The sequence below is a fragment of the Colobus angolensis genome, unplaced genomic scaffold (genome assembly GCF_000951035.1).
Source record: "Colobus angolensis palliatus isolate OR3802 unplaced genomic scaffold, Cang.pa_1.0 Scaffold202, whole genome shotgun sequence".
Classification (NCBI taxonomy): Eukaryota; Metazoa; Chordata; class Mammalia; order Primates; family Cercopithecidae; genus Colobus; species Colobus angolensis.
In genome coordinates this window covers 2,880,714-2,907,879 of record NW_012115178.1, presented here as the reverse complement: position 1 = coordinate 2,907,879, position 27,166 = coordinate 2,880,714, and the positions used below count along the sequence as shown (strand labels likewise).

General features: G+C 35.8%; 1 protein-coding gene across 5 annotated transcripts in view; it reads right to left on the bottom strand.

The window, feature by feature from the left end:
* SCFD1 (sec1 family domain containing 1) overlaps nt 1–27,166 on the bottom strand; it is a 103,989-nt gene that overhangs the window by 67,328 nt on the left and 9,495 nt on the right. For 3 of the 5 annotated variants that reach the window (XM_011941845.1, XM_011941847.1, XM_011941848.1), the window contains 7 exons: nt 24,952–25,042; nt 20,753–20,875; nt 19,066–19,153; nt 15,553–15,642; nt 9,238–9,293; nt 8,145–8,230; nt 5,314–5,413 (listed from right to left, as the gene is read on the bottom strand). In XM_011941845.1, coding sequence (XP_011797235.1) covers nt 5,314–5,413; nt 8,145–8,230; nt 9,238–9,293; nt 15,553–15,642; nt 19,066–19,153; nt 20,753–20,875; nt 24,952–25,042 — 634 coding nt within the window. The remainder of the gene's footprint in view (nt 1–5,313; nt 5,414–8,144; nt 8,231–9,237; nt 9,294–15,552; nt 15,643–19,065; nt 19,154–20,752; nt 20,876–24,951; nt 25,043–27,166) is intronic. The other 2 variants (XM_011941849.1, XM_011941850.1) reach the window with 2 other exon arrangements.

Here is a 27,166-nt window from a genome sequence, read left to right as displayed (position 1 = left end):
ATAGTGCTGACCAAGAGGTTTTGTGTTAATAAAGATTAGAGGATTGTTAATGTTAACCCTGGAATCAAAGCATCAGTCTTGAACTATATCTAGGCATCTGTTACACCGCAATCATGTATCTTTAAGGAAATAGGTGTTCCTGAAATGCTTCTCTTATAACCTTAGCTAGGTACATTAGCTCATGCCTGTAATCCCAGCACTTTGGAAGGCTGAGGCGTGTGGATCACCTGAGGTCAGGCGTTCTAGAGCAGCCTGGTTAACATGGCGAAACCCCATCTCTATTAAACATACAAAAATTAGCTGGGCACGGTTGCACACGCCTGTAGTCCCAGCTACTCAGGAGGCTGAGGCAGGAGAATTACTTGAACCTGGGAGACGAAGGTTGCAGTGAGCCGAGATCGTACCACTGCACTCCAGCTGGGGCGACAGGGTGAGACTCCATCTCAAAAAAATAAATAAATACATAAATAAAATGAAAAATAAAATGCTTTTCTTACAATCTTTTAAAAAAATACGTATTTATTTGGAAACCACTTCTTTTTTTAAAATTCTTGACTGGAAAAAAAGGTAAACTTTAATTAAAGTCCCTATGTATATTAGTATAACTTCCGATTTAATGTTTCAAATAATAAGAGTCAGTGGCAGAGGGTAAAAGGTTCAAAAAGAGAATCTAAGATTTGAAAAAACAAAGGCCAAGTAAAAAAAAGAGATAAAATAATGTCCATCCCTTTAACTGAAGTCAACAGTTCTCCAGCTGAACAATCAAATTCACCTCTCCTGCAACCAAGATACAATAAAAAAGAATCAGGGCTTCTAATTACTAATTTTGCTTCTTATATCCCAATAAAAAGAGATGGGTACTGCAAAGCTGTTTTTGTTGTTGTTGTTTTTGTTGTTGTTGTTGTTGTTTTTACCAGAAGAGTGCATTTCCTGTTTAAAATGAGAAAACTTATCTTTCTGACACAGAGGGAAGCTGTGTGAATTTTCATAGTTGTTTCTAAGGTCTAACATATAAACAATTATCAATGGTGTAGATTTTCAGGCAAAGACATTTAATACAAAAAGTAAACTGCAATTGTAAGTTAACATTTACTATCTAGTTACTCCATCTTGTGGAGGCAAAGTGTATAATTATTAAGTGTTTTAAAAGCTCTGAGGACCTTCAAAAGTAGCAGGTTTAACAATCAACAAAAATGTGTGTGATTGTAATTTATGACATTTCAGTTATAGTTTGTTCACATCCAGAAACTACATTAGGATTAATGAACAGAATTAAGTCACGTTAAGTTGTACAGTTAATTATAACCAACCTCTTCAAAGATTCCCAACTTTTTATGTGAAGATTGAACAAAAACAACTCTACCATCTACTTCACCACCTTTCATTTTTAAAAGGTATTTTTCACTTCAAATAGCAGGAAATAAAAATTAGTATAAAGGCCAGTATAAAAACACATTTCATAGTCTTTTTTATTCTCATCTCATTCTGAAATTGTGAAAACCTCATCAAGGACCAGTATTATCCTTGTTTGGTTTTAGGGAGTCTCTGCCCTAAGTTATATTTCCCAATTTCCTCTTCTGACAATGGAGACTGAGTCTACTCTTTTCATGTTGCAATTATTTGTACATGTATCTTATCTCCTGTACTCAAAGTACGCTGTACGTTAAATTCCTCCATCCAGGGGAGTGAAGAGGGAGCCCTGGGACTCTTAAAATTCAGGAATTGGAAAGGATCCCTAGACAAGTCAGTGTTTTTAGATTGCCTTAACACCACCACTGGCAGGTGTGATGAGGTACCCGGGATCTGTACGCTATGCTCTTATTAAGATGCTCGCCCCTTGCTCCAACCCAACAGTAAGGGCCCCACCAACCAAATATGATTTGAGACTACCAGTACTATCTTATTAATGCCCATTAATCCCTGTACAACTCTTTAACCCCCAAGCCCACTGAGACCCCATCTCCTATTCTTACCCTACTCTTGAAATCCTGTCATCACTTGTGGAACCCACTCTCCGTCATCAGCAAAATCTCCTATTCTGAACATCCTCTCTAAACTTTCCCCATTCTTTCTTGCTCTAATTGAACTCCAACTGGCTAACCCCTGCAGCTTTCTCAAATGGGAACATGATTTTTTTTTTTTTTTTTCTTTAACCTCTCACAGCTCATACCACCGGATCTGAGACTGGAATTAGGTGTCTTCCTTGCTACTCCCAGACTCTTTACTTGCCCTCTTTCCTAAAACTACTCTAGCTCTGAAACTCATATCGTCAGCCTACTGTAACTATGGTTCTCAATTGGGCAATTTTGCCTCTTTCGGCTACCTGGGGTATAATTGGTGATGTGTGAAGACGTTTTGGTTGTCACAACTGAGGAAGTTCCACTGGAACCTAGAGAGTCAAGGCCAGGAATGATGCTAAGCATCCTACTATGCACAGGACAGCTCCCCCTGCCCCCCCAACAAAGAATGATCAGGTTCAAAATGTCAATAATGCCAAGGTTGAGAAATCCTGGTCTACAGTGCTCACTAATGCCACCTGCAGGACGCTCTTATCTCCTGCATCATTAACTTTGCTCTTTGGATCATTCCCATTAGTATACAAACATACTGTAATTTCCCTCATTTAAAAATATTTTCCATCCGGGCGCAGTGGCTCATGCTTGTAATCTCAGCATTTTGGGAGGCTGAGGACCGGACTTTCTTCCTGAACTCCAGACTCATGTAACTACCTACTCAACATTCACATTTTGATATCTTAATGGGTATCTCACTTGAGACGGGGTCTTTACTCTGTCACCCAGGCTGGAGCACAGTGGTGTGATCACAGTTCACTGTAGTAGCCTCAACCTGCTAGGGATCAACTGATCCTCCCACCTCAGTCTCTTGAGTAGGTGTGCCATCACAACTCACCAATTTTTATTTTTTGTAAAGATAGTGCTCCCTTATGTTGCCAGGCTGGTCTTGAACTCCTGGACCCAAGTGATCCTCCTGCCCTGGCCTCCCAAAGTGCTGAGAGTATGGGTATGAGCCACCATGCCTGGCTGGCATCTCACATTTAACATATCCAAAACTAAACATCTGATCTTCCCTGGGGAAACTGCCTTTTTCATCCCACTAAACAACAATGTCCTGCCATTTGCAAAGGCTAAAACCTTGGAGTCATCTTTGAGTTCTCTCTCTCTCTACATCTAACTCCTACATCTAACTCATCAGCAAATCCTATACTTTATAGTCAGTATCAAAATCACAGCACTTACCATTTCTGTCATGGTATAAGCCGCTATCATCTCAGCTAAAATAACTGCAACAGCCTCCTAACTGATCCCCTTGCTCTTCCTGTGCCCCCAAGGAGTCCACTTTCAATGTAACAGCTAGAGTGACAGTCTTAAAATGTATACCAGAATCCTATGTGGTTCCCCATTTCCATCAAATTGAAATCAATGTCCTTTCAATGGCCTTTACAATAATGATACAATTACATACTATAACCCCTAGAGTTCTGTATTATATTGCTTCCTGGGTCCTATTCAACCTTTTCTCCTTCTCTTCTTCCACTGCCTCACTTCATTGTAGCCATCTGGCTGCCTTGCCATTTTCCAAACATATCAGGCATCCTTCTGCTTATGTTCTTTTCCCACATAACTATAAAATTCACTACCTTACCTCCTTTAGATCTTTACTCAAATGTCACTTTATCAGTGAGGTCTTCCCTGTTTTAAAATTTCACTCCTGTTCACCATTATTTACTTTACTGTCCTTCAGGGTATCTTCCACCTTCTGAAATGCTGCAAGTTTATTTTATTTATTGCCTGTTTCCCCTACTAGAATGTAAGCTCTAGAAAGACAGGAAAGCTATTGTTTTTGTTACTACTGAAGCCGGGGTTTAGAAAGTGTGTTAAAGAGTAGGCACTCAAATATTGGTAGAATTGAATTCCTCCTCTCCCACCTCTTACTTGACTTCCTAAAGCCAGCTTCCATGTTCTACTACTTACGGTTTAATTCAAGAGTCCCTTTGATTCTTCTTGCCCTCTCTACTGAACTAAAGCTGACTGCTATTTCTTTGACACTCATCCTAGAGTCATGGCATAGGAGAATTGCCAATTTCCATCAGTAATCCTAAATCTGATTTATTTAAATAAACACCTTTGAGCCAATATCCAGGTTTTAAAGAAATAAACCAAATCATCTATTGCATGTCTTTCATTTCCTTTTTCTTTTTTAAGACTAGGTCTTGCTCTGTCACCCAGGCAGGAGGGCAGTGGCACAATCTTGGCTCATTGCAACCTCCACCTCCTGGGTTCAAGCAATTCTCAAGCCTCAGCTACCCAAATAGTTGGGATTACAGGCATGCGCCACCACACTTGGCTAATTTTTGTATTTTCAAAAGAGACAGGGTTTGGCCATGTTGGCCAGGCTGGTCTTTCGCTCCTGGTCTCATGTGATCCACCTGCCTTGGCCTCCCAAAGTGCTGGGATTATAGGTGTGAGCCACTACACTCAGTCCTTCATTTCCTGTTTATATGACATTTTGGGCAATCTTTACGATCATAATATGATCATATAGTATAATCCCTAGAGTCCTGAGCTAGGAGTTAGTAAACTACAGTGTTAGTTTTAACAAAGCCAATGATTTGAGTTCAAATTCTTTAACGTCTATCTATCAAATAGAGACTATTCTGGCCCTATTACATAGTGTCTCATAGAGAAATTATTCGTGTAGCTATTTTCTTTCCATTGCCTTTGAAGATTGAAGCCGTGTTTTATTCACCTGTGTATGTGACATGCTAAACACAACATTTACCAGCTAAATTTACATATGCATAAATACAAATTTTTGCTATAAACATAAAATCAGATGCGTGGAATTACTTCAGAAAACATATAGTATAACATAAAAAATACTATTTTTTTTTTTTAACATAAAATGAGGTTTAACTGATTGCCACAGAAAAGGGAGAAATTGTAGCTTTTCTCCTAAGGGAGAACACATTTATTTACTTATTCAGTTTGAAAATTAAAAATAAAACATGATAGTCAATTTTCTTCAATTGTTTTCTTTTCCTTCTTTTCCATGGCCAACAAAACCACTACTTTACCCTATAAAGATCATAAATTTGAAACTTTTAAACTTCAATGGTTCACTATTTTCCAGCATCCACGCCCAGTAATACCAAATCCCATCACTTGTTTTGTTCATAGGTCGCAGTTCCATCCTTCTCATTTTTGTTTCTGTAGCCATGATGTTAATTTTAAATTAAGGGGAATACTGCATGTTACTATATTTCAGTAATAAGTGCTGTATTTAGTCTCTTACCAGTACATCATGCACCAATGCTTGATATGTCCAAGTATGATGTAAAGGAGTTGCCAAATCTATGTTTCTGTCAACAAGGACTAATAAGGGCCTTTGGAAGCTGTAAATATATATTAAAAAAAAATTACATAACTCTTGATACCAGTGTATACATTTAAAATATTCTACTACTTTCCGGTATATGCCATTTTGATATGAATAATAGTATGCTAATACTGATAATTCATAATACTTTGTTTTTTAGTATATGTACTGCTGAAGCAAGCACCACAATACTTTGCTTTTTGTTGAGACAGGGTCTTGCTCTGTCACCTAGGCTGGAGTGCAGTGGCGCAATAATAGCTAACTGCAGCCTTGAACTCCTGGGCTCAAGCAATCCTCCTGCCTCGGCTTCTGGAGTAGCTGGGACTACAGGCGTGCACCACCACACACCTGGCTAATTTTTAAACATTTTTATAGAGATGGGGGAGGCTGGCTTTTAAAAAACAAATTTAACATTGTCACACAATTACAGTAATGCTTTGGACTACTTAGAGCTTGTGTATGATGCCAGATTATAAATTTTACTTAGGAAACTTTATTTTTTTTTTGAGACTCTGTCACCCAGGTTGAACTGTAGTGGCACAATCACAGGTCACTGCAGCCTTGACCTCCCAGGCTCAAGTAATCCTCCCACCTCAGCCTCCCAATTAGTTGAGACTCCAGGTGTGCACCACCACTCTTGGCTAATTAACAATTTTTTTTTTTTAGAGACGGGGGCATCTTAACCGCATTGACCAGGTTGGTCTTGAACTCCTAGGCTCAAGTGATCCTCCCACCTTGGCCTCCCAAAGTACTAGGATTACAGGCGTGAGTTATCATGCCCTGCCAGGAAACTTTAAGGAAAAAAATCTATGTAAATATTTCTATAGAATAAATTGTGTAGTTAGCAAAACAATAAGCTGCTTCTATTCAGATGTTTTTGACATTTTTGTAAAAAAGGCAATAAGGAATAGTCATTGTCAGCTTCAGGGAAAACAGAGTAGGAGCTTATAAATTTACACAAATGTTTGACAGTTTCATAAATTATAATTTTTTCCCTATAAACACAAACTCAAAAAAGCAGACCCTGGAGTAGAGCCTCAAAAAACTCTATATCACTATAATATACAAGATGAAGACATAATGCCATAATGGTACCTAATTATATTATTATCCCCTTAACAGAGAAGGCATATGACACCTCATGTACTGTTACTCCATTATTACAATTTAGACGTGAAATAAACTACCACCAAAAGCAAATTGAGGCACAGTCATTTGGTTACCATGTGTCTACATTAGTTTTAGAGATCTGCTTTAGAGGCACTATCATATCAGGAGTGCACACCACTTTTCAAAATGCATCACTATCTGTTTACACGTTTCCTTTTGCCATAGACTGCTTATTATTTTAGTGACTCATTACACTCTTCTGGGTATAGGACAGTGGACTTTCCTAACTGCATTGACTCTGGGATAAAAAGTCAGAGTGGCACCCTTGCTAGATGATCTACTATGATTTATTACACTAGAGCTAGACGGAAGGTAAGGGAGGATGGCCTACTGCAGGGTTTCTTAACCCTAGCACTACTGACATTTGGGGCTGGATAATTTCCTGTTATAGGGGGTTGTGGTGTGCATTACAGGATGTTTAGCAGCATCCTACAATGTATACTATAAGATTCTAGTAACACCTACCAGTTATGACAACCAAACATGTCTCCAGACATTACCAAATGGCTATGGGCGGGCAAAAACTGCTCTTAGTTGAAAATCACCAGCCTACGGTTGGATTCAAATGTATTAAACAATAGTCCAGCAAGGTTGTGACCACTAATGAAAATGATTAAGAAATACATCCAACAAGTTGAGAAACAAGATGCCCATATTATGATAATGTGAATAAATTTTTAAAAATTATCCAAATAAAACAGTGCCTTTATATTGGTTTCTAAGGCCTATACCAGAGAGCTATAAAAAGGGAACTATTAAGTAAGGTATGACACAGTGGTAGGTTCTGTTAAAAAAAAAAAAAAATCAGATGAGAAATTGATGTCTTTCTTCTACCTAATGAGAAACATTTTGAAGAATATTTAAAACCAGCAATGAAATCATAGAACCATTTAAAACAACGTGGAAACTGAGACAGTTAACCAAACAATTGAAACACAGTGTTAGTGTGAACTCCATATTACACAAGTAGTTTATAAAGCTGTAGGAGACACCAGACTGACTTGAAATGAAGTCTACAGAAGGTTATTATGAAATTATTATTTCTAGTGGGCAGCTATTTCTCTGGGCATCTATTTATTCTCACAGGCTTTATTTATTAATTCATCTAAACGGGTTAAGAATTAATTTTCCAGAATATAATCTCTTCTTTAAATAATTCTCAGCCATTTGAGTGTGTTTCTTTACTTCTTTACTCCATTACTATTAACAATCAAAAGTTAAACATACCATAATGTATAGGGTTTTTTAGTATTTCTATTGAATAATAAGCAGCCAAAAACATTGGCATTACTCACTCATGCTAGAAATGCTAACAATGATAAAAAGTTTTGCAAGTTTAGACTATTAGTATTTAAGTATAACATGGAAATTAGATTAATAAAGGTAGAAACAGATATAAGTATCACAAGTTTTTCACTCTGTGAAAAATTACCAAGCAGTTTAATAATTGAAAGAAAACAGCTTCTGACCTTCAGTCTTATACACAGAAAAATTTCTTATAGATGATAAAAGAACAGTAACAAAAAAACTCTACAAATATTTTTAAGTCTTATACGTGTATTTAATAACAGTAATACCTGAATTGGCCAGCTCCAAGTGTATCACCTGTAAAAAGACTGTTTCTTGCATCTCTTAGATTTTCTCGAAGTTTCTTGTCTAGTTTCTGAAAAATAAAATTGTAGATTAACTCTTAACAGTTTCATGTAACTTTATGGAGGTTAATTCATAATGTGTTTTTAGTTTCATTACCAAGAAATTTGGAATTTCTTTACAAATAGCAAATCTAAAATCTAAATATTTTAGCTCCTTCTTACCACTTCAATATCATCGTAACTTGGACTTACAAAGATCAGTGCCTTTTCTACTGTGAGTCAGGCTTGATTTCACTAATAAGAACTTTCCATTGACTAATTTTACTTTGGCTATGGAAAATGCTTTGCAGTAACGACCCACACTCTTTTCCCAAGCATGACTGTTTTATCAAGGGAAGTGTTGATAAATGTTGGAGAAACATTTGGAGAAAACGTTGACTTGGAGAAAATGTTGACTTGGGTGGGTAGGAGTGAACAAAGTAGTGGTGGGTACAAGAAGCCTCAGAAGAGAAATGGAACGTATGGAAGAAAGCAGTCTTCCACCAGTCAGTAATTCACTTGGGCTAATAAAGTTCCAAAATACTTCCCTCTTTTTCAGTAATTCTATAATTTCTCTAATCCCTTACTCATTTCTTAATCTTTAAAGCAAATTTATGAACACTTACTTTATACTTAATATTTTACTTCAATATAGTGGGATAGCAAAAAGCACTTCACCATTTTAAAAATGGTTATGATTAGTAATATTTGCTAAATGAAGTTAAATATTAAATAATCTGGGGGATCAAATAAGTGTAAAATACTGCTTGGTTAAATGAGGAATATACATTTTAGTTTTAAAAAAAGAAATAGGACTGGAATAGCACACTGGAGTAAATAATTTTACTTTCTCACGTGGAAGTAAACAATTACTTTTTATCTTTGGTGGAATCTCAATGTAATAAGATAAAAATATTTGCTATTGGTACTTACAATCAAGCAATCATATATTTAAATATTAACAAAACACTTGTGTTACTTGTGGAAAAACAATTCACACAATGTTATTTATCTCCACGTGATATCTGCATGAACTTACCACTGCTACCATTTCTGCTGCTGTTCCTCTTGAACATCTGATTATAGGAACAGCACCTATTTTAACAACAAATGTTAGAAATGATCTTGGCTCTTAATTAAAATAGATACTTATAAAATACGTCAGCATCAAAAATAACAGATGTGATAGATACATACAGTTTCACATTATATACATGATTTTATGTATTTATTTTTCCACTTTTAATTTAAAAAAATTAAAAAATATATTTAGGGTGTACAAGTACAGGTTTCTTACATGCATATATTGCATAGTGGTGAAGTCTGGGCTTTTAGTGCACCCATCACCCGAATAATAAACACTGTACTCAAAAGGTAATTTTTCAACCCTCCCCCCAACAAGCACACATAAAAGGATTTATAATTTCCCCCACAAGCTCACATAAAAGATTTATAATTTCAAGGGTAAAAGCAAGTTTCAGAAATGAACCTTCCTATTAATAAAGAAAACAACAGGGAGTCAGAAGAAAACTACATGGAGCTGACCCATCAGTGTGACTGCATTTTTTCCAATGGATTGACTAAATCAGTATTTTCATCTCCCACGGGCAGTTTCGTTTCTTTTCTTCTTTTTTTTTTTTTTTTTTTTTTTTTGAGACGGGGTGTCACTCTGTCACCCAGGCTAGGAGGCTGGAGTGTGGTGGTGCAATCATTCATGGCGAGCCTTGACCTGCTGGGCTCAAACCATCCTCCCCCTCAGCCTCCTGAGTAGTTGGGACTGCAGGCACAGGCCACCAAGCCTGGCTACTTTGGCAAAACTCTGTCTCTACAAAAATTGCAAAAAATTTGCTGGGCATGGTGGTGTGTGCCTGTGGTCCCAGCAACTGGAAAGGTTGAGGTGGGACAATCACCTGAGCCTGGAAAATCTGAGGCTGCAGTGAGTCATGATCACACCACTGCACTCCAGCCTGGGCATCAGAGTGAGGCTCTATGTCAGAAATTTTTTTTCTCTATGCTGTCCAGGCTGGTCTGAGTTTAAGTGATCCTGCTACCTCAACCACCTAAAATGCTGGAATAACAGGTGTGAGCCTCTGCACCTGGCCTAGGCAGTTTCAATACATAAGCTTACTCTACTCACAGGACTCACATTAATTTGACTTAAAAGAAAAGAATGAAAAGAGCTTAGCTAATTTAGCAATTTGGGGATTGCTAGTTTTTGTTTCTTTTACGAATTGACAATAAAATACTGTAGTTTTTTTAATAAATACCAATTTAAACAATAGAAAACACATTATTCATATAGGTTGAAATCCTAAATAGAAAGTTCAATTGCACTGAAAGTCTCATAAGACAAATTGAGAACACTGTAATATTTATATGCTGAAATTGTCCATTTTAGATTCTATAGGAAATATTAGTCAATTGCAAAAGTAAAAACACAAAATAGCAAATTTTTCAAAACTGTGTTTTCTTTTGACAGCAAAAGTTATAAATGTTTGCAATAAAAAATTTAAATAACATTAGAAATGTATAAACTTAACCCTCTTGACTCCAGCCCTCACAAATAACCCCCATTAGAACTAGAAATGGATGCCTCCATGTTGTTTTCTACATATAGTCTAATAAGTGCATGTATATATGTAAAAAAACAAAAATAAGATAGTATATATACTGTTCTAAAACTTGTTTTTCCCCATGTAACAATTTAGTGTTGACATCCTTCTATGTCAGATTGGCAATAATTTGAATTTCTCCTTTGAAAAACAAATCACCAGCTAGGCATGGTGGCATACGCCTGCAATCCCAGAACTTTGGGAGGCTGAGGCGGGTGGATCACCTGAGGTCAGGAGTTCGAGACCAGCCTGGCCAACATGGTGAAACCCCGTCTCTGCTAAAAATACAAAAATTATCCAGGCGTGATAGAGCATGCCTATAATCCCAGCTACTCGGGAGGCTGAGGCAGGAGAATCGTTTGAACCCGGGGGGTGGAGGTTGCAGTGCAACCTTCCTAGCATTTGGCAAAATTTTACAGACTCTGTAGGGTGACAAAATAGAAATAAAATTATGTCTGTTTAACACTAAAAGTTGTATACATGTGCTTTCTTTATATAAACAACAACAACAACAAGAACCCATGTGAGGGCAATTAAAGCAGTTCAAAGCAGGCCGAAACCGGAGGGGTTAACTCTTGAAAGAAGAGAATCACATAAGATAGTATATATTTTTAACCAACTTTTCTCCTGAGGGTACTTGACACATTACATGGCACACAAGAGAAAGAACTCAAGCAGAAAACAGGAAAATTACTGAGCTGAAGAATCAAAGACTGGAGCTCAGGGCTGGAAATTAAGGGAAAAAAAATCTCTGAGAGGAGAGAGTCATACAATTTGCATATAAATTCTCTACATGTCTAAACATTGTCTAAATCTTAAGACTATATATGGTAGCTCTTTTTTTTTTGTGACATAGAGATTTTATTAATCTAGTGTGAGGATCATTTTAACAAAAAGGTTTCAAGTGTCTAAAAAATTAAAATTACAATTAGGCTTTTAAACTGATCCATTAGTGATAGTAAAGCACAAAGTCATACATCAGATACTAAACACAAGTAATTTTAGACAATCTACATCAGTGCTCTACATTTTGAATCAAGGAAATCAGAAGTTGTTTCTCTGAAAGGATAAACAAGATAGGTAGACCACTAGTTAGGTCAACAAAGAAAAAAAGAGAGACAATCCAAATAAACACAATGAGAAATGACAAGGGCAACATTATCACCAACCCCACAGAAATATAAAAAAACCCTCAGAGACTATTACAAACACCTCTATGAACGCAAACTAGAAAACCTAACAGGAATGTATAAATTTCTGGAAACATACAACTTGCCAAGATTTAACAAGGAAGAAACTGAAGTTCTGGAATAACAAATTCCAAAACTGAATCAGTAAGAAAAAACCTACGAACCAGAAAAAGCCCTAGACCAGATGGATTCACAGTCAAATTCTAACAGATATACAAAGAAGTGCTGGTACCAATACTACTGATATTATTCCAAAAAATCGAGGAGGAGGGACTCTTCCCTAACTCATTCAATGAGGCCAGTATCATTCTCATACCAAAACCTAGCAGAGACTAAACAAAAAAATAAAACTTCAGTCTGATACCCTTGATGAATACAGGTGCAACAACCTTCAACAGAATATTAGTAAACTGAATCCAAAAAAACTGAATCCACCACGATCAAGTAGGCTTTATTCCCAGGATGCAAGGTTGATTTAATACATGCAAATCAGTAAATGTGCTTCACTACATAAAAAGAACTAAAAACAAAAACCATATGATCATCTTAACAGACACGAAAAAGGCTTTTGAAAAAATTCACCATCACTTTATTTAAAAAACCCCCAGCTGGGCATGGGGGCTCACGCCTGTAATCCTGGTACTTTGGGAGGCCAAGGCAGGTGGAACACGAGGTCAAGAGATTGAGACCATCCTGACCAACATGGTGAAAGCCCTTCTCTACTAAAAATACAAAAATTAGCTGGGCGTGGTGGCGTGCGCCTATAGTCCCAGTTACTCAGGAGGCTGAGGCAGGAGAACCGATCGAACCCAGGAGGCGGAGGTTGCAGTGAGCCAAGGTTGTGCCACTGCATTGCAGCCTAGCAACAGAGCGAGACTTCATCTAAAACAAACAAACAAAAAAACAAAAAAACCACCCTCAACAAATTAGGCAATGAAGAAATATACCTCAAAATAATAGGAGCAATCTATGACAAACACACACCCAACGTCATAATAAATGGGCAAAAGCTGCAAGCATTCCCCCTGAGAACTTGAATAAGACAAGGACACCCACTCCCATTTAACATAGTACTGGAAGTCGTAGCCAAAGCAATCAGGCAAGAGAAAGAAATAAAAGACATCCTAATAGAAAGAGAAGAAGTCATACTATCTCTTTGCAGGCTATGTTACTTTATACCTCACAAATTCCATATTCTCTGCCCAAAGGCTCCCAGAACTAATAAGCAGCTTCAGTAAAGTTTCAGGATGCAAAAGTCAATGTACAAACACCAGGAACATTTCTATACACCAACAATATCCAAGCTGACAGCCAAATCAAAAATGCAATCCCATTCACAATAGCCACAAAAAGAGTAAAATACTTAGGAATACAGCTAATCAGGGAGGTGAAAGAGCTCTACAACAAGAATTACAAAATGAAAAGAAATCAGAGATGACACAAACAAATGGAAAAACATTCCATGTTCATGGATAAGAAGACTCAATATTAAAATGGCCATACTGCTGAAGCAATTTACAAATTCAGTGCTATTCCTACCAAATTACCAATGTCAGTTTTCACAGAATTAGAAAAAATTTTTCTGAAAGTCATACAGAACCAAAAAAGAGCCTGAACAGCCAAAGCAAATCTAAGCAAAAAGAACAAAGCTGGGAGCATTACACATCCTGACTTCAAAGTACACTACTACATGGCTTTTACTGTAGTAACCAAAACAGCATGGTACAAAAACACACACACACGGACCAATGGGACAGGTTAGAGAACGCAGAAATAAAGCCACACACCTTACAACCATTTGATCTTTGATAATGTTGATAATAACAAGCAACAGGGAAAGAGCTTCTTATTCAGTAAGTGGTGCTGGGATAACTCCCTATTCAGTAAGTGGTGCTACCTATATGCAGGAGATTAAAACTGAACCCCTTCCTTTCACCATATACAAAAATAAACTCAAAATGGACTAAAGACTTAAATGTAAGACCTCAAACTATAAAAATCCTAGAAGAAAACCTAGACACCATTCTGAACACAGGCCTTGGCAAAGACTTCATGTTGAAGTCTCCAAAAACAATCGGAAAACCAAAACAGACAAATTGGACCTAATTAAACTAAAGAGCTTCTGCAGAGCAAAAGAAACTATCAGCAAAGTGAATGGACAACCTACAGAATGGGAGAAAATATTTGCGAACTATGCATCCAACAGAATTTCTAAGGAACTTAAACAAATTGACAAGCAAAACCAGACAACCCCATTAAAAAATGGCCAAAGGACATGAACAGACACTTCTCAAGGAAAAAAAAAAAAAAAAAAAAGGACATACATGGCCAGCAAGCATATGAAAAAAAGCTCAATATCACTAATCATTAGAGAAATGAAAATTAAAACCACAATGAGTTATCATCTCACACCAGTCAGAAGGTCTGTTATTAAAAGTCAAAAAATAATAGATGTTGGTGAGGTTACAGAGGAAAGGGAACACTTATACACTGTTGGTGGGAATGTAAATTAGTTCGGCCACTGTGGAAAGCAATTTGAAGGCTTCTCAAAGAACTTAAAACAGAACTACCATTCGACTCAGCAATCCCATTACTGGGTATACAGCCAAAAGAACATAAATCATTCTATGAAAAAGACACATCTACCCTTATGTTCACTGCAGTAATATTCACAATAGCAAAGACATGGAATCAACCTAGATGCCTATCAAGGGTGGACTGGATAAAGAATTTGTGATACACATACATCATGGAATACTATAGAGCCATAAAAAAGAGTGAAATCATATGCTTAGCAGCAACACAGATATAACTAGAGGCCATTATTCTAAGGGAATTAACAGAAACAGAAAACAAAATACCCCACGTTCTCACTTGTAAGTGGGAACTAAACAAAAAGAAAAGACACAAAGATGACAATAACAGATACTGGGGTCAACCTGAGCAGGGAAGATGAGGGTCAAAAAACTCCCTATCGGGTACCACACCCATAGCCTGGGTGACAAATTCATTTGTACACCAAACCCCAGTGACACGTAATTTACCCCTGTAACAAACTTGCACATGTATCCCCCAAACCTAAAAGTTGAAAATAAGAAAAAAAAATTAAAAATAAATTTTGAGGGTATAGGTAGATTAGTGTTATATACATCAAGTTTTCTGGAGCCTTGGGCATCTGAACTTAACAGTTAACAAACATTTATTTCTCTATTTAGAAATGTGTTTGAAATTTTTCACAATGAAATATTAAAAGAAAATTAACAGGCACATAGGTGGTGAAGTCACCACCAAGGCATTCAAATATAGCAGAAAATTACAATTACCAAAGACATCTAAAATGACAACTCAAAAGATCTGCTAAATGTTAAGAGAACCACATCAAGTTATTGGAAGAATGTTTTTATATACTATTGAATACATATTTTATCCCACTCGAGAACCTCTAGAGATCCAGGTAAGTTAGAAAGAATCACATTACAGTGTAATACATTAAAATTACTAGTTAAATAATTTACTTTGAAGAATACTTTCCAGAAAGACTGGAAAACTTACCCAGAGTAACAAAAAAGCAGAAGAGGCTGTCAACTATAGTGTCCATAACAGTTTCCATTTCCGTGTCTGTGATATCTGGCCTGTTAATGGCTAAAATGACAGAAAAAGGAGAAAAAGTTGAGCCAAACTTATGCCTCATCTTTATGAAACTCCTAAAATTATTACTGAACTCTTAAGTGATACATAATAAAACTCAGTAAGTGAAATCTTTTGGTTTAAACCTTTTTTTTTTTTTTGAGACAGGATCTTGCTCTGTCACCCAGGAGGGAGTGCAGAGACATGATCATGGCTTACTGCAGCCTCAACCTCCTGGGCTCAAGTGATCCTCCCATCTCAGCCTTCACAGTAGCTGGGACCACAGGCACATGCTACCACGTCCTGCTAATTAAACAATTTTTTTTTGTAGAGATGGGTCTCCCTATTTGCCCAGGCTGGTCTTGAACTCCTGGGCTCAAGCAACCCTCCTACCTTGGCTTTCCAAAGGGCTGGGATTATAGGCATGAGCCACCACACCCTGCCTGCTTTAAACTTCTTTTAAGTGAACAAATATCTGTTAAAAATTATACCACCTCAAAGAGAAAAATAAATAACTACAACAAACTACCTTAATATCAGACATTAGGAGACTACTACTAAGAAAAACAACCCCACGATGTAAACTTACAAAATTTTTGCCAGAGCAAACGGGAAAATAAATATCATATTCCATAGTTTTATTCATAAACACCAGATGGCCTCAAGAAACTACTGATTCTGTTACTCAACTACAGCCAGAAAAGGAAATGCAAGTAAATCATGGCACAACCAACATCACATATCACTTTCTTTATATTAAGTTATATAAATTTCTCTTCTGATCTACAAGAGTGTACATAAGTAGTTTCCAAACTTTACTAAGAATCACTCAGGGAATACGGGGAAAAATTCTCTGGAAGTTTTTAAAGATTAAAGATTCTTATCCCTTTCCTTTAGGGATTCTGTATGGATATGAATAATTCTAAAAAACTTGTAATTTTGAGGCTGGGCATGGTGGCTCATACCTGTAATCCCAGTACTCTGGGAGGCTGAGGTGGGCAGATCACCTAAGGTAAGGAGTTTGAGACTAGCCTGGCTAACATGGTGAAACCGCGTCTCTACTAAAAACACAAAAATTAGCCAGATGTGGTGGCACACGTCGGTAATTCCAGTTACTTGGGAGGCTGAGGCAGGAGGATCACTTGAACCTGGGAGACAGAGGTTGCAGTGAGCTGAGATCACACCACTGCACTCCAGCCTGGGCGACAGAGCAAGAGACCTTGTTTGGGGGCGGGCAGGGGGAACCACCTATAATGTTGACAAGCACCTCAGGCAATTCTAATGCAAATAGGCCTTGGGGCTAGGCTTTAAGAAACATTGCTGTGTAGACTGTCTTTGACAAAGACCTTGACTTACTTATCTTCCTCTCACAATATCAAGGCACAGCATCTGATGAAGATCAATAACTATATGTTGAAAGATTGTCTAAACTATTATTTACAAAGTATTTTTAATGTCCCAATATCCTGAAAGTGAAAACACATATAAAATTTAATACCACTTGTGGTTACCATAAGAGGAAAGCAGACTTCAACTGGGTAACTCCAAGTATCTACAGAAAGCCTGGCCCACCCAGACAACACATAAAAGAATTCAATCAGTCAATACAGAATCTAAAAGAAGGAAATGGGCCATTACTCAGCTGTTGCAAATACCATCTATTTCAATCAGATGAAATAAATATCATAAAGCATACAATTTGCATTATGTGCTTCGGGGATATCAAATCAAGGAAACACATCCAATTCATTTTATTAATCAGTGGCACAAGTGATCTGTAGACACTTCAAACCTTTTAGTTAAATCACTAGTACATTTTTGTTAATTACTGGCACTAGAAAAATCTATATAGAAGCATACAGCCCTTGAGTCCTATACCCTAGTTCCACATTTCTGAATGAAAAGTAACCCTAACAGTCATAAACTGCTAACCAATAACCTCACCTCAACTTGAGGTAATGGCTTGCTTTGTCTAAGATAGCAGCCTTAGTTTGACTGAGATAATAAATCTGCTTGCTCCCAATCCATGGAAAGTTTAGAATGAAAAAGATTTGCAAATCAATACCATGATATTAATATAATCATATTTAGGAACATCTGTTTAAAATTTTTAAAGCATTGTAACATTTGAGACAATCAGGTATGTGATTGTTACGTAATGATAAAGAATGTTATCTCTGGAGTGAGACTGCCTGTGTTTAGTAAGCTGGCTCTACCATTTCCTCATCAAGTTACTTAATAGCTATGTCTCTGTTTTCTCATCTTGAAAATGGAAATAATTTCTGCTTCATAAAGTTATTCTGAGGATTAAATTAGCTTATATTGTAACATGCTGAAAACACTGATTGGCATAGAGTGAGCTATTACTATTATCATTATTGAGAATCTGGGTGATTAGTCATGTGATTACACTTTAAAATTCGCAATTAATCTCAAATGTGATCTTTTAAAAAAGCTGGCAGGTACAAAAAATGTAATTAAACTTATAAGTATATGAATATTTAACAAATTTTACACTCATTACAAATTTAATTATTTTTAAATTATTTAAACACTTGGGCAGATTTTGCTTGTTAGAATTATAAACTTGTCTGGTCTGGTATATGAAGTACAGTACCTAAAAAAAACCACTTAATATTCTGAATTTATTAATAAAATTTAAAATGTTTAAGGGAATTCAACACACCAAGTTTTCCAATTAAGCTTGTTAAAGGGGACTGATTAGGAAAATTTAGACTGTTCAATATGAGTTAATCCATCAAAAATAAAGATGCTTTTTACTTTACCAGATTTAGAAACAATGTAACACAATTCATATTCAATTTAAAGGCTTCAGGAAAACTAGGTTTTAAAATATGTAACTTAAATAACTTGCTAATTCACTTAAAATGCAACTGTAAATCGATTTCTGTGAACAATAACCATTGTCAAAAATCTCTCACAGGAACAACTCAGCAAATACTTGTATCCTTGTAGGAATTTCCACAAGAATGCATGCTCTAGAGCTCAATGAAACCAAAAGATTCATTTTCTTCTCTCAGGGAACTTACCATCTGGTTCCAGTGTTTTATAAGCACAGAGAAGCAAGCTAACTTGTTCTTGTCCAAGATCAAAGTACTAGATGATAAATTTGAATTCTGCTACTAAAATATTGTCTTACTTGCCATGAGTGAACCAGTCATGCAAGTTGCTGTGGGGGTACAGAAAAGGTCAGAGAATTGGTACTTCCTTGAGTTTATAAAACAGGTTTATTAAATGTTTAAATGTAACAAAATTCAGTCTGAGCCTTGTTTTCTCTGTGTGCTTTTAAAAAGTTTCTATAGCTGTACTGCTATAAACGGGCTAGTTTTGAAGTCCACTAAACATATTCACTTTTTTTCTTACAGTATACCATTCATTTTGTTAACGAAGAATTGCAACATTTCTATTTTTACATACCACGATATGAAACAAGCTCCTTATTTTGATTACATAACACAAACATATCATCTTCCAAAGTAATAAAATTGAGATATTGGTCAAAAACCTAGAAACAAAAGAAAAGGTTTACAAATCAATCTTACAATATAGCCATATTGAAAGTAAATTTAGTTTGCTCTAACCTACCAATGGTAGAAATGAAAAAAAATAGCAATCACATTCAATAACTAAAAATCGTCCTGTGTAACAGCCTAACTGAACAAGAATGAGGAGTAAAGAATAAGTTAAGGCAATAAAAACAAGCTTTGGGCAATAAATATGAAGGAGGAGAGTAACATTTTGAGAAAACAAAATTTAAGCAGATACAAGAACTTAAATTGTGGTTGTGATGGGAATGGATATCAATTTTGAAGAAAACAATTTTAACAATCATTTTCATCACATTGTCCTAAGAAAGTCACAGTAATTGTTTTACACCAACAACTTTTATAAAAAAGTGGGAAAAAGTTATGCCAGTTCTTTGGAAGTGCAGAGTAGAAGAAAAATTAAGAGAACTATTTGAAATACACTGAATTTAGTTAACCAAATTAAGGCTGAGTGAGGCGGCTTGGACCTGTAATCCCAGAGCTTTGGAAGGCTGAGGTGGGAGGACTGTTTGAGGCCAGAAGTTTGAGACCCACGCAACATAAAAAAAAAAAAAAAAAAATAGCTGGGTGGGGTGGTACGAGCCCAGGAGGTGAAAGTTGCAGCAAGCAGAGATTGCACCACTGCATTCCAGCCTGGGCGAGTGAGACACTGTCTCAAAACAAAACAAGAAAGAAAACAAAAGTTGTTCCCATTATTTTATGTGAAGTTAATAAATTTTGAGCACAAAGATTAAAGGCATAAGCCTCAAAAACCAATCAGAAATATTATTAATAAATTTTGAGCACAAAGATGAAAGGCAAAAGCCTCAAAAACTAATCAGAAATATTGGTGGTCTATTTAAATCTAAGAATGAAAAATCTATCAGTAGAAAAAGAATAGAAAGTATATGCATGGTTGTTTAGCCTTTTACTTGCACTAGGTAGTTGTCTGGAACTTTAATGCATATCTTGTCCAAATTCAAGAAACACAGAGCATAACAGGATTATAACCTGAAATATATTTTACAAATTGATTTATAACTGAAGCTGAACATGACTAAAATGTCACTATGATGTATGATGTAGAATTGCTGGCCTGGCATGGATTCTTTTTCTCTTAATATGCAAAAGAGGCACTTTGGATCTCAATACGTAACACGGGCACTTTGGATCCTCTTTCCTAAGTAAAAAAAGATCTGGAAATAGTATGATGATTATAATGATTACAGATAAAACAATGTCAACATACTTTCAATACAGTTTATGACAATGCAACTGTCAAATGATTTCTGAGTTGACCTAAAAAGATGATACAAATGACAGACTAAAGCAAAACTCATTCTGCTTTTTATTTCTGTCTTTCGAATTCATTAAATAATAGGTTCCTTTAGTTTGGCTTATTTTGCCTAGTTCAACTTGAAGATAATTTATATTATTAGAACTCTTTCTAAAAGTATTGAGCCTAAACATTTCTGTCGTTCTGGTCATCTGTCAAATAGATACCTATGCCAACTACAGGTTTCAGAACAGTGTTAAATTTTACACTGACAAAATGTCATCAACCAACCAAACTCTCTTACCTTGGCTACTTGTGTTACTGCACTAGCTGCTAATGCTGCATTTGCAATATCTTCCAGTTTACTTCTTGAAATAGCAGATATAAAATTTAAATAATATGATTCATATAGTTGATTTCGAAGATCCTATCAATACAATGAAAACTTCATTCTTACATGATAAAGAGGACCATGAATACATGTTTCAAATACTATAAGAGCAAAGTTATATTTAAAAGACAGGATATTTAAATGACAATCCAAAAAAGTATCCCAAGAGAAAAAAGCTTTGAAGTAGTACTGGTTATCTGGTTATCAGATGTAACTAAAATGTATCTTAATAAAGTAATAAAATTATATTATCAACAAAATCTCATTAATTACAATACAGTACAAACTGCTTTCATACAGCCTATCTGCATTCTTCTTAAAATATCCAAATATGGCTCAATAATATAGCAGAACGCTTGTTATATTTGGCAGACACGATCTTCAACTGTTTTGGATATGTGATGACACAACAAATCCTTCATCGTACACAGACAAGTTATAATTCCAATTACCAATTCTAGAAGTATTTCTTCTCAGTTGCTCAAAAGTAGTGCAATTTAAGTTATGCAAATTCTTAAGTCAAATTTACTTATCTTCTTACACTTTTAGCAAATAGATATCGAAATAACTGTATTTCCTCAAATCTAAGATGTCACTGACTGTAACAGGAACCATCATTTTATGTAACACTAAGAATTAATGATGCCAATAAAATTTTGTGACATGATCAATTTTAAGATGTACCTGATTTCAGCGATGTGAAAATGTGAAAAATTGAGGGGTTGGAGCCTTTGTGAGGAAGGTTATCAGGGTAGTGGTTCAATCAAGGTCAAGAGATTATTTATGTATGAGGACTGAGAAATAAGTAATATGTTCACAATACTGGGAACCATGTTTTTTCACTCTGAGAAAGGAGTTACAAATATGTAAAGAGAAAAGGGAAATGCTAGAGTGAATCCTGTGTTGCTAAGCTGAAACACCTTTGGAGGTTATCTGTTAATCTGGATAGGTGAGGAGAAGAGAGGGAGAATTGTAAAAATAAATACAGATATAAAAGTGTATGTATAAATACATAATTTCCTAACTTTTTCCATTGAGAGGACCTAAGAACAGTGACACTCTAGTCACAATGAGTATACCTAATGCCTAGATCCTGATTCCTAAATACCATTCTTTACAGAAAGCAACCAGAGCTCCTGAGAAAAATGTCTGAATCCTGGGCTGAGACAGAGAAAGTAAAATCCTAGGCTATACTGGAACATATTATTGTGCCAGAAGGTAAGAAGTGGTCAAAGAATGATGCATACATTTCAAAAGGACATATAAGTTCAGCAAGGTTGCAGGATATAAGATAAATATATAAAAATCAACTGAATTTTTATACAATTGCAATGAACAATCCTAAAAATGGAGTAAGAATTCCATTCATAATAAGCATTAAACTCATGAAAGAAAAAATTTAACAAAAGCACAAAACTTATGACAAGCTAATCTTAATTTGGAAATTCAAGAAAAGCTAAAACAATCTGAAAAAAAGTACAAAGTTCGAGGACACAATTACTCAATTTCAAAACTTACTATCAAGCGAAAGATGTCCACACTGTGTGGTACAGGCATAAGGAGGGACATAGATATCAATGCAATAGAACCGAGAGTCCAGAAATAAAACAATATATCTATGGTCAGCTGATTTTTGACAAGGTTGCCAAGATCATCCACTAGGGAAAGAATACGCTCTTTAATAAATTATACTGGGACTACTGGATAGCCACATGCAAAAGAATAAAGTTGGACACCTACATCCCACCATATATAAAAATAATGCAAAGTGGAATCAAGACCTATATGTAAGAGCTGAAACTACAAAATTCTTAGAAGAAAACACAAGAATCTGGAATAGTTTCCTAAATATGACACCAAAAGCATAAGCAACTCAAGGAAAAAAAAAAAAAAAACGATAAACTGGGCTTCATCAAAATTAAAAATGTTTGTGCTCCAAAGGAAATTATCAAGAGAATGAAAAGATAATCCATAGACTGGGAGAAAACATTTACAGATCATAAACTTGTGAATGTCTAGTATCCAAAATATAAAAAGAATTCTATCAACTCAACAATAAAAAGACAACCCAATTAAAAACTGGGTGAATGATCTGAATAGATATTTCTCAAAAGACATACAAATGGACAATAAGCATGTTAAAAGATGCTTAATATCAATTATAGAAATGCAAATCAAAACTATAATGAGATGCCACTCAAACCTATTAGGATGGCTACAATAAAAATACCGGATAGTAAGTGTTCAGCAAGGATCTGGAGAAATCAGAACCTTCATACACTACTGGTGGGACAATGAAATGGTGCAAGCACACTTTGGAAAACAGTCTGTTTCTAAAAAGGTAAACAGAGTTATCATTTGACCACGCAATTCTATTCCTATGTGTTTATGGCCACAAGAGAATTGAAAACATGTCCACAGAGCAACCTGTACATGAATATTTATGGCAACATTATTATTAATAGCCATAAGGTAGAAACAATCCAAATGTTCATCAAGTGGTAAATGGATGAACAAAATTTGGTACATCCACACAATGGAATATATTCAGCCACAAAAAGGAATAAGGTACCAATTCATGCTACAATATGGATGCACCTTGGAAACATGCTAAGAGAAATCAGCCATGTACAAAAGACCACATAATGAAATCCACATATGGATTTCATTCATATGTAATGGTTAGAGTAGGCAAATATACAGAAATATAAGGTAGCTTAGGGATTGAAGGGGATGGGGGAGGGTTGAGGATGTGATAAATGGTACCAGGTTTCTTTTTGAGGTAATGACAATGTTCTAAAATTGACTGTGGTGATGGTTGCAAAACTCTGTGACTATATTAAAAACCAATGAACCATACACTTGTGCTCCTTAAATGGGTGAACTGCATGGTATGTGAATTATAATTTCAATCAAGGTGTTATTAAAAAAATGGAAGAAGAGAAGTGGTACCTCTCTCATGAATAGCATACTTGAGTTTACGCAGGGTAAAACAGAAAGCTGGGCATCATAAAGCTACACAAGTCACAAAATTTGCAAACTTCACTAACAATTTAAACAGCAATTTGATTCAACAGTCAATAACAAAGATGCTGTGACCTGTGGAAGACACTGTTACTTACCTATCCAATATCTATTTTTCTCCTTTTCCTTGCTAAAAGAATCTTGCTAGATTTTCTTTGGGGTGACAATATACTCATGTAAATATTGACTTTTGCAGCCACCCTTGTAACTGATTCTACCCAGTGAGAAATAAATAAAGGTCTTCTGGGAGTTTCTGGAAAGGCTTAGCTTTCCTGATCAAAATCAACAGTCAGGGCTGGCACAGTCCATTTCCCTCTTCTTCTTGATGTGAACATAGATTTGATGCCTACAGGAGCAGCAACAAGCAAGACAAGGAAAACCAACAAACTAAAGATGAATAATCAGTGATAGAAGGAGCCTGGGTCTTTGATTATCTTATAGTCCTTCTGCACCAGCGTAGACTTCCTAATCTCACCCTTATTTTAGAAAAGGAAAATGCTTTATAAGTTAGAAAGGCAATATACCTAGGCTTTCTGTTTGTTAAAGCCAGACTCAGACTTTACCAGTACAGTGGTTCCCCATATTTGCAGGGGTTATTTTCCAAGACTCCAGTGGATGCCTTAAACCAAACAGTACTGAACTGTATGTTTTTTCCTACACATATTTATGACAAAACTTAATTTATACTTTATAAATTGGGCACAGGAACAGATTAGCAACAATAGCTAGAAATAAAATAGAGCAATTATAAAATATATTCTGCAATGAAAGTTATATGAATGTGGTGTCTCTCAAAATACTGTAATATGTTCACTACTGTAATATATTCAGTACCTGGTTAACCGTGGATAACTGAAACTGTGGAAAGTGAAACTGTGGATATGGGAGGACTACTGTATAATACTTCTTCAGCCAAAAGTTTTAAGTCTTTCAGGCTCTTTGGAATTCAAAGATAGTCTCAAAAATCAGGGTGAGAAAGTAGACATAGGAATTTCTGATTTGTCGCCCTGGACATCTAGGAATTTTTCTTGAAAAAAAAAAAATCTGTTTCCAAATTCAGGAGTCCAGAAAATAAGAACCCGTATTACCTGACACATTCTGTCAATATTTTCTTCAGTTGGCATTACAAAGTATACTGCAGGAACATCTGGAATAGGATCTCGATCAGAGTGCAAAAGCCTAGAAGACATAAGGAGCTAAAACTTATTTTTTATTAGTCACTTATCTAAAAAGATAGTTTAAAACAATATTCCTCAAAATGGGAGTTCATTAGCTTAAGGACAATAACCAGCGCTCTAAAAGCTCTTGTTGCAATTAATCAGTGAGTTAACTTAGCTTTCTCCCATGTCAGTGTTGATATTATTTATTAGTATTAATAAGACCCTAATTTCTTGTTAGTCCTCATTTGTCCTATTCTGCTCATACTTTTAGTACTGCCAGTGGTCAGACATTCTTTTCTACCAACATTCTCCTTGAATGAGAATGAAAACATAGTCAAAACCAATCTTATTCCCACTTTTCATAGAAATATGGTGGTGGTCAGAGGGGAATGGTGAGTGTGAGGAAAGTGTGGCTCTCTGAGGGGAAAATCGGAAAGCTAGGGGATGCAATGAAAAAATTTTTAGAAGCAATTCTTTAGAAGCTACAAAAAAATTTAACCAAACATGAAATCAAATATATTTTTTAAATGAAAGGTATATAAATGTCTCCTTAAAACTTAAAGACAATCTATTTTTGCCTATTTGTTTCATAAGAGAATGTAAACATCTTACAGATTGAGTCATTTTACAGTTTTCTCCTTTTACAATTTAGAAACAATTTCCATGCAAATATCCCAACATCAAACCATGCTTATATGAGGAATATTCACCTCTCTCTAGTCATCCTTCTATAATCAAGGAGAGGAAAGAAGCACATGCTGCCAGTTAGTCTGTGTTTAATAACTGTTGCCATTGGTATCAAGAAGGATAATGTGATGGTTGCCATAGGTTGTTGCCTTTTTTTTTACACTGCTTGTCCAACTGCCTAATGGGCTACAACCACCATTTCATATTCTGGAAACGTGTAATTACTGTTTCCTACAAATCAGCCTAAATCAGTTTGCAGAGTATAAAGTAACTGATACAGTCTTCTCCAGCAAACAGAGGAGAATGGTTGGAGGCAAAGTACAAAACAGTTCACCATGGTAGCTGTGTAATATTTCCATGCTCTGGTAGCAAGTAGCAAGTTAGGCAGAGATTACCAGACTCTCAAACTGGTAGACTATACTATTACCCCTGAATGAAGTACTGAGTAAGGCCTCACTTCTGTTAGTTACCGTTACTAAGCCATTACAGTTCAGTAGATAAACAGCACAGAATTAGTGGTCAAGCAATGTGGCCATGGCTCTGTTATTAAGTGGTTGTACAAATGTGAGACAATCATTTAAGCCTTCTAAACTTTAGTCTTTCCATTAGTAAATAAAGGAGTTAAACACTTAGTACAGAGGCAATGGCACTCAATGTTTATTAATAAACCACGATTTCCAAGGATAGCATCAAGTTAAACTTTACTTCAGTCCATAAGAATTAACACGCTATCAAAGCAAGTATGCTTATTTCAGTCTGACATAAAAATGAAAGGAAAACTCATCAAATATCGTATTTCATGAAACCCAAGGTGGTAACAATTTTAAAACATAAATTTTAAAATATATTTTATATACTACTGAGAAATAAAAATGCTGCCAGTTATGACATATCATCAGTGATAAGATAGATCCTAATTTCAGAAATACAAAAAAGGACATTTGGAATTGACAAAATATAATAGTCTATTAATTTTAACAAATGCTGATTATACAACTGAAGAATTTGAGCTGATCAAACCAGATTCTGGTAAGTTACTTACCAAAAATCTAAAACCATATTCCCAATAATACATTTCAATTCAATATATCATAAAAATTGGTTATAACATCATAAATAGAACAAAACGCAAATAGCTTAGAACACCATAAAATTGGACTCTTGTAGTATACAAAAGTATCACTATCTATCCATGAACACAGTCCTTCTCCAAATGTTTTTTTTTTTTTTTTTTTTACAGAATCTTGCTCAGCTGCCCAGGTTAGAGTGTTGTGTCACGATCTTGGTTCACTACAACCTCTGCCTCCTGGGTTCAAGCAATTGTCCTTCCTCAGCCTCCCAAGTAGCTAGGATTACAGGCGGGTACGCCACCATGCCTGGCTAATTTTTATATTTTTAGTAGAGACAGGGTTTCACCATGTTGGCCAGGCTGGTCTCGAACTCCTGAGCTCAAGTG